The 8,794-nt window shown below is 53.9% G+C and overlaps 1 protein-coding gene across 1 annotated transcript; it reads left to right on the forward strand.

The window, feature by feature from the left end:
• Nucleotides 237-8,607, forward strand: LTK (leukocyte receptor tyrosine kinase). The gene is given in 21 exon segments (XM_018053765.1): nt 237-264; nt 1,763-1,906; nt 2,013-2,065; nt 2,585-2,737; nt 2,739-2,765; nt 2,767-3,055; nt 3,276-3,418; nt 3,421-3,719; nt 3,892-3,898; nt 4,553-4,661; nt 5,058-5,322; nt 5,609-5,830; nt 5,833-6,214; nt 6,548-6,825; nt 7,158-7,223; nt 7,399-7,542; nt 7,634-7,723; nt 7,850-7,926; nt 8,220-8,328; nt 8,400-8,431; nt 8,434-8,607. Coding segments are annotated over 21 exon segments (3,045 nt in total). The 3' UTR covers nt 8,562-8,607.

The raw sequence follows: 8,794 nt of genomic DNA on the forward strand, positions 1-8,794 counted from the left end.
ACCCCTTCTGCTGTGGACTTCAGTGGTGGTAGGCAAAGACTGGGGAGGATTGGATCAAAAAGTAAACTCTGGTTCATCAGTTTATCTCTTCCTTTTGGCACCTCTAGGTTCTTTTGTCTGAATTCTAACACTAAGCTTTCTTAGTGTCATTTGCTGTGTGAAATTATAATCATTGTGTTTACAGGTCAGAGTGAGAGCTATGTCCCATCAGTAGGTAAAGAACCCATCCCCTATAAATGGACCTGCTGAACACAGAATTAAACGGTATGTTTTACTGAGCAACTCCCATATTTATGAAACATCAGTAGTTCTCAAACTTATGTGAAAAAAAAAATCACTTGGACGTGGTGTTGAAACAGATCACTGGGCCCTACTGCCAGTGTTTCTGATAAAGTAGGTCTAGGGTGAAACCCAAGAATTTGCATTTCTAACAAACTCCCATCTGCTGCTGCTGTCCAGAACCAACCACACTTTGAGAACCATCGGCTTACAGGGACCTTGTAAAGTAAATTCTATGACCTCATAGTAAGAGTTAAAAAAAGACATGGGTGCCAGGCATTTTTTTTTTTTTAATCACTGTAGTGTCTACAACCAGCACTATACACTCAGAGATTACCAAGTAGCTAACTACTATAACTTCTTTTTTTCAGTATGTTTTAATTAGGTCTCAGCCTTCAAACTTGGTGTTTTGAGCAAAAAAAAAAAATGAAGAAGACACAAAACCACCTGATGGTGCGTGGCCCTCTCACTTATTGTGTGCCCTGTGGTTACAAAACAACTTCCCTTCCTATATTTTGCAGGTGGTAGAGAAACTCCTTGAGTTATGATCTCTTCACCAAACCCAGTTCACTACAGATGCTAGCCTTTTTTCCCCTGCAGCACAGCATGTAAGGTCTTAATGTCCCGACCAGGGATTGAGCCCGTGCCCCTGCAGTGGAAGCACGAAGTCCTAACCACCGGGTCACCAGGGAATTTCTGGCACTCTGGTCTTTTGATATCAGGCCCAGGCTTTTCACCAAATCATGGAAGTTGTGCACAGAGTTGACATAGGCAACAAAACTGTACAAGTGATCGCTTGATATCCCAGGGTCTGAGCTGGGGGGCAGTCAGGTCGGCTTTAGGACCCAGCGGTCTCCAGTAAGAGGCAGGACATTCCTAAAAGCATCAGTCTGAGCCTGCAACTCTGGCTGTGGTGGGTGGGCCAGTCCTCTTCCTTCGGCTGCTGCTGTGTCTTAAGTAAGTGCCTTCTGGCAGTCAGAGGACTGTAATGTTACAGGCAACTTCCTAGACTTGGGGGTGGCTGTTGAGACAAGCGGGGTTCCAAGGGGCTCCTGCAGAGGTCTTGAGCGCTTGAACCCTTGCAGCCAAAGCAGGGGGAGTGCAGGTAAAGAAATTGGTGGGTGCCTGATCCCAGGATCCAGATCTCTGCTGGGGAAGGAGGGACAGGCCCTGGGTCTCAGCATGGCATGGGGGCAGAACCACCAAACGAAGTGGAGAGAAAAATGGGGGCCCTGCAGGATGGACCTCGGTGCTGTGCCCAAGTCATCCACTGGGAAAAGCTCTCTGGGGAAAAGTGAGCACACATCACCCCTACCCCACCCCAGTGGGCCTTTGACAACCAGAGTTGGTTTGGGCAGCTTCCAGGTGCTAGTATGTTCCAGTTAGGTGGGGGTAGAGGTGTGGCTGTGAGAGGCTCTCCATCTGCCATCCTGTTAACACATGTGCCCTCTCCCAACCCTGCCGTTGCCTCGTCACCTTTCAGGTGCAATTCTCTGCTCCAGCTTGGGGTCCCAGGCACCATTTCCCCCATCCTCGTCCTTGCTGCCACCGGCTCCAAGCTCCTGGGACACGGACATCACCACCCTGCCTAACAGCTTTGAGCCAGCCTCTCCCCTAATTCCCTCAGGTGAGCTCTGAGCTCCTTCCTCCCTTCTCCTCCGCTCTCCACTCTGTGCGGGGTCCCTCAGGCTAGGGCAGATGCTCCTGACGCTTTCCTCCCTCCCTGCTTCCAGGTTGGCTCTTCTCCATCTGCAGGGCCAGGAGCTGGCTTGGGCCCGCACACACAGTGGGCCGGGGACCACACTAGCAGCAGTGTGGTGCTAACAGTGGGGGCCCCTGGGACTCTGAGCAGTTGTGGTAGGCATGGGGTGCTAGCCAGTATCTATAAAGAACAGATACTGGCAGAAACAGGAGTAGATGTGGGCAGCAGCTGCAAATCTGAGGTTCTGTGGTCTGGGGAACTAAGGGTACCTGTGCTCCATTTTGAGTCTTGGTGTATCCCTCAGTGACAAGCAGCTTTGTCCCTTCTTCCAGCCAAACCCTGGAAGGGGTGGCAATAGTTGCCACCAAGTTAGCTATACCCAGGCACCTGTTCCTGCCAATTGGTGTGTTCATAACCAGTGGCTGCTGCAAGAGGTGGCTTGAGCCTCCCTCACCATCTCCTTTAAGCCTCTTGAAATAAGTGCAAAATCTAATTTTATGGTGTGCATACCTAATCTCCCCATTCCTTCAAAATACACTACATCCCCTAGGTCCCTCAGATAAGAACTTCTGGAACCTCCTCCATCACTAATCTCTACCTTAGGCGGGCAGGCTGAGGACCAATGGTCAAGGGCCAGGGACTCAGAGCCCGCTTTTCCGCAGGATCTCAGCCCATAGCGCCTCGGGCAGCAAAGGTGCCAATAGACACCTATCACTGGCACGTGGAATCTTCGTCTCTGCCATCTGCTCCCTTGGTTGTAGGAGAGCCGCCTTACATCCTCGTGGGGGCAGCTGGGAGAGGACGCCTGTCTGGAAGGAAGCGGAGCGGCTCAAGCGCCCCAGAGCAGGGGCTGGGTGGAAGGAGGGGCGTTTCTCGGGGTTCAGACCTCAGCACTGGGAGGGGAGGGCCCGGGCTTCCACCGATTGCAGCACCGGCACCGGACTCCCCGCGGGAGTTTCCGTGCCGCTGAGGAGAGGGCGGCGAAGAATGGGATCTAAGGAGTCCCAGGCTCGTGGCGCTGGGCAGGAGGCGGCGGAGGTGGTGGGAGCGCCACCTACGTCTTTCGGGTTCGTGCTTCCCTCCGCGCAGGCTGCCCCGGTCCTCCAGAGCTAGGTGTTGGGGTCCTTCCCACCAAGCGCGCACTCACAGGATCTCTTTGGCGTCCCCAAAGCTGGGGACCTGACTGCAAGCCCCCATCTTTAGTCCCTGGGGCGCGAGCCCTTGCCCAGCGCCCGGCTTCTCATTCGACGGCTGGAGGGCGAGCCCCTGTATGTCGCTGCTGTGTAACTACACACGGGTGAGCCGAAGCCGCTGCTGGTGGCGGCCGCAGGAGGCGGTCGGGCGTACTTGAAGCGGCAGGACCGAGGGGGTACCCAGATCACCGCCCGGAAACTAGAGAGCCGCTCGGTGGCGCCCAGGAGCAGCTGAAGAGGCGGGGCGGCAGGTGAGGGAGCGGGCTGCGAGGGCTGGAGGGCGTGCTTCCCGTCCCCGCGGCCAGCCACCCCTTGTCTCTCTGCAGGTGCAGGGAGCGGCTGGACCTCGCAGGCTCCCTACACTCCCCACCGGCGAGTCAGCGAAGGGGTCGGGGCAGCCAGGGCAACGCGGAGGTCTGGGCTAAGCTTGGCTGGGTGGCAGCCGGCGGCTTCGCCGGAGGCCGCGGGGCCAGGACTGCGAGGGGGACGGCGGCAGCAGTTAGGTGCACCCTTGGGGAGGGCAGCGAGGCAGACCCGAGAGTGAAGTGAGGTTACACCCTTAAGGACAGACCTAGTCCCTTGGAAGACAGTTGGGAAATGTGTTGAGCCCGTCTTCCAGGCCAGAGCAGGTAGAGTAATAAATATCAGTAAAAGAGGTCGGGTAAGTTGCAAAGCACACGTGCAGACTGGACTCCCTCGATTTTCTTTTACATCCAGGATCTTTGTCAGCACAACATGTCGCATCCTTCATCTGTAGTAGTCCCAGGAACTTAGAGCTGGCTGCATTAGCAAGCTGAGCTGGGAGGCAGAAAGGCAGGGGTAGTTTAAGTCAGCAGTTCTCAGAGTGTGGTGGCTGAGCCATTAGCACCACCTAAGTTGCCAGATACACAAATTCTCAGCCTCCCTCCAACCTCCTGAATCAGAAGTTTAGGGGAGGGCCCCATTATCTGTGTTTTAGTCAAGTCTCTAGGTGATTCTCATGTACTCCAGAGTTTGGAAACCACTGCTATAAAGAAACGGAGCCTTCCTGTCTGGGCAGTACTGTTCCTAAGTACTTTATACACATTATCTCCATTGTTGTAGAAGTGGAGTGTGTGGGTTGGGCCTCTTCCATTTTATAGTTGAGAACATGGGATTAGAGAGGTTCAGTCAGACAAGGAACAGCCAACCTGAGCCAGGCTTGCAGATTCCAGCTATTATTTCTTCCCACCTCTCTGGCCCCTCAGCTCCCACCTGCCATCCGGCAGCACTAGTGTGATGTGAGTGTAGACAAGGCTATACTGGGGTTTCCACAGGGAGACTCCGGCTTCCCTGCTGTATAAGCCAGCTTCCTGTCTGTGAGGAGCTGTGTGCTCCTCTTCCTTCTCCCATTTCATAGCCAAACCCTCTATCTCAGTTTCTGGCAGGGAGTGATGCCTCAAAGACTGACATCCCCTGGACTGATGAGAAGGGTGCAGTATTTGTCATACACCCCAACAGTGAGCTCTGCCTGCAGCTTCTGGCAGATATTGGCCCCTATCCCCCACCTTTTAGCCTAGTCTAGCCCTTTTCCTCAGTCCCTCCCATCTGACCACCAGTTCTGCCCTGTGAACTACCTGGTCTTGCACAACTCAGGAATACTTGGGAGCTGGGCTGTCACTTGTGATGCCAGAATGGGGCATTTTGGTCTGCTTGTCAAAATATCTCTTGCTCTGAATTCTCTTCAACAACCTGCAAGCTCAAGGATCCCAGAAAAGGAAGCATACAAGATTGACAGAAGTCCCCCAAACTCTCCCACCCTCCCTAAATGCCTGGCATTGCTCCTCATTCCAAAGTTCAGGGCTAAAATTAACCATGAGACTGGAAAAAGTACATACGCCCCCACCCTCACCCAGCAATATCAGTTCTTTTACTCATTGTCATGGAGAGTCACGGAGAGGTGGAGATTCGACTAGACCTCAATTGCTGCCTTTGCCTTTTGAAGATCTGCCAATGCCAGGCCGAGCTCCAGTTGGCCAACTGCATGTGCCCAGAGGGCATGGAGCTGGCTGCGGATGACGTCACCTGCATGGGTATGTCCTGCCTGTGTCTGAGGTCTGGACTTGTGGGACTATGGGAGGGGGTGAGCAGTAGGGCACTGGGAAGGATATCTGCTGTGCGCCAGGCACTGTGCTGAGTATTGGGCAGGGGATTAGAGGTGTATCAGTGCATGCGCTACCTTCAGGGAGCATGTAGTCTAGTGGTCTAGTGTGGTAGGGGAGATACTGATCACTGTCTCTATATATGTCTACATTTATATCTAGATATCTACATATATCTTGTAGTGACGGTTGCCATGGGAGGTGTAAAGTGTCTTAGGGGTGATGAGGAGGGAGTAGTTGCATTCATTTAATAAGTGAGGAAAGCATCATGGAAAAGTGAACACTCAAGCTGAGTCTTGAGGCATCACTAAAAGTTGGCATAGAGGGACAGAGAGGAGTTTCCCACTGGAGGACCTGCCCACCCCCTCAGGCCTTTTGATTCTGATGATGGCTGTGGTGGTGCTCTTGACACTGAGCCTTCCTACAGTGTGTGGGGTCCTGATTCTGTGTGCAGAGCACCCAGCAGGCAAGGCTGATTTCTTCACTGAGCCAACAGGCTTCTGTGGGGTTCCAGGGGCAGACATAGTTGATTTCAAACCTCTACTCCCAGGAGAGAAGTGGAAAACTCCCCTAGGGTTCTAAAGAGTAGAAGCACCTGGGGAGGCCTGAGTACAACATTTATCTTAATGGGCATCTGGAGAGATGTCCTGGGCAGGGGGGCAGGTCAGGGTGGGCCTGATGGGCAGGTAGAGAATATGCCAGTGTTCCTCCCATCCTTGGTGAACCATAAGAAGTGGCAGGACCCTTGGTGGATGAAGCTGCCAGGCCTTGAGCTCCAGATCATCAAGCTTCACATCTCCACCATGAGGACAATCCCCAACCCCTACTACTTCCAGGTGAGGCTTGGCCCAGGCCAGTCCTGTATGCTGCCCCCCAGGGCTTATGGAGGTTTCCTCAGCCAATTCTGCTCAGCTGAATCCTCTCCCTCCTTCTGAGAGCCTATGCACTCTGAATCCCCAGCCTCCATCCTGCTCCCTGCTGTGGTGAATTATGGATCCCAGTGAGCATCTCATCCAAACCCCTTGTATAGAGGAGATGGAAGTCAGAGAAGCCCTGAAAGGGGAAGTAACCTGGCAAAGTCAGCTGTCATCCCCAGTTCTGGGATGGTAGGGACCCTAAATATGATTCCTTTGGCATAAGGATTGTCTTTACCCCAGAGCGTCTGAAGGGACCCAAGGGAAGACTTAGCACAGAATCCCACCCCACCACCTTACCCCACACCTGCCCTTTCTTCTGCCCTGACTGTGCCCTAGTCACCATCACCCCTGCAGAGCTTGTCCTTGGGGACATGCCATGATGCAGAGAGCTCAGACCTTCAGAGAGGGCCAGTTGAGCATATGGAGAGTGAGCAGGGGACAGGGGAGGTTAAGGAGGCTCTAGATCCTCAAGGACGCTTCCCCAGACCCAACCACCCACTCCCTTCCAATCTGCCTTTCTGCAGAGCCCTGGCCCGTGGTGTCTTTGGAGAAACCTATGAGGGACTGGTAATTGGCCTTCCTGGGGACCGCAGCCTTCTGCAGGTGACTGTCAAGGTGAGAGGGGTGGGGCTTCTGACTGAGAGCGGAAGAGAAGGTTCTCTGAGAAAGGAGTCATGGCTGGAGATAGGGTCAACTCGCCCTCTAGAAGTGTCCGGGGTTCTCAGGAGCTCTGTTGTCTTCCTCCCTAGTGAAAGTTGTTCAGTCACGTCTGACTTTTTGTGACCCCATGGATAGTCTGTGGAATTCTTCAGGCCAGAATACTGGAGTGGGTAGCCTTTTCCTTCTCCAGGGGATCTTCCCAACCCAGGGATCGAACCCAGGTCTACCGCATTGCGGACAGATTCTTTACCAGCTGAGCTACCAGGGAAGCCCTTCTCCCTCCCTGGACTCTGCCAGAATTCTGCTGTCCACAGGATGGGCTGGATTTCCTCACTGAGGCGCTCATCATGGGGTGCACCTAGGGCCAGGGGCAGAGGTGCAAGTGGGAGGGAGGCACCCTGACCCACCTGCAGAAATAGCTTTTCTTCACCCTGGGGCTGAGAGGTAGCAGCTCTAGGGACCTAGAGCTCCTCTCCAGCCTTGTGGAGCCTAGAGCATGGTTTCTCTTCCTGCTGGTGATGGGGTATATGCACCACTGGCTCAGTGAGTTCGGCCATCAGAACATCAGAATACTGTGAGTGCATCAGGGCTACCTCTGGCCTAATTCTGCTGGAGTTGGTGTCTGGAGGGGACATGAAGGGTTTCCTGAGTCAGAGCCAGCTGCAGCTGGTGTGACCGTTTTCCAGCCCTCTAGGCTCACCTAAAGACCTGTTCACGGGTCCCCAAACCTGTATGGTCTGATGTGTGTTCTGCCTGACCCAGGCCCATGCAGGACCTCCTCCAGCTGGCTCAGGACATAGCTGAGGTTTGCTACTACCTGGAAGAAAATCACTTCATCCACAGGTCGGAGTGATCTAGCCCTGGGGACCTCCCATCCTGCTCCCTCCCCAAGGAACAGCCCTTTTACATAACTTTTAAAGAAAAGATCAAGGCTGGAGTTCTGGCAGTGATTTTCGCTTGACTCTGCTGGGCCACCAGGAACTGCCTGCTGAGCTGCACTGGATCCAGCCAAGTGGCCAAGATTGGAGACTTCTGGATGCAAGCAATATTTACAGGTGTAGGACCTGGGCATGTGGTCCTCCAAGGGAGTTTACCAGCGCCTTTGGACCATTTGAACAGCTCATCGCTCCCTTCCTCCCTCCTGTAGGGCCAGTTATTACCACAAGAGGGGCCCAGGCTCTGCAGGGGGCCCCCAGAAGCCTCCCTGGAGGGCATCTTTACATCCAAGACAGACTCCTGGTGATAACATGCACTCCACTACCTTGGGTCACCTCATGTAAGGGAAAAGGAAACTGTTCCTGATGGGTTCCCCTGCACTCAGTTCCCACCATGTGTGATGCAGGTCTTTAAATGCTGCTCTGGGAGATCTCACTGGGCTATATGCCCTGCCCTGGGTGCACCAGTCAGGAGGTGCCGACTGTGTCATGGGGCAGGGGAGTGGGGGTGAATGACTCAGTGTGAGTGTGGAGTGTTGTCTTGAGGGGGAGGTTTTTCACTGCCAGGGTTGGCAATGAACTCCTCTCCCCAGGTACTGTATCATGACTCAGTGTTGACAGCATCAGCTGAACTTTGCCCTCGTTTTGCCAGCATCTTGGAGCATCTTCAGTACAGCACTCAGGTGTGCCATCTGACCTGTCCCAACCATCCTGGACTTGGGGACCAGGAGGGAAACCATAAAACAACACTGTGAGCTCCTACTCCCCGACCTTCCTATTAAAGAACCCTGTTGTGCTGAATTCACCCCTTTCAATTGAATTAACCCATCATGGAGCAGGAAGGGGCTGGGGAGCCTGTCTTTGGTGGGCCTAAGATCTCCACAGGCCCAGGAACTGAGTCTAGGGAGCTTGAAGAACTGGGGAGGGAGCCTCCTTGGTCCCCAGATGCCTTTTGGCCTCAAGCCCCCCGAATCCAGGAGTAACCAAC

The sequence above is a fragment of the Capra hircus genome, chromosome 10 (genome assembly GCF_001704415.2).
Source record: "Capra hircus breed San Clemente chromosome 10, ASM170441v1, whole genome shotgun sequence".
In the NCBI taxonomy this organism is placed as follows: Eukaryota; Metazoa; Chordata; class Mammalia; order Artiodactyla; family Bovidae; genus Capra; species Capra hircus.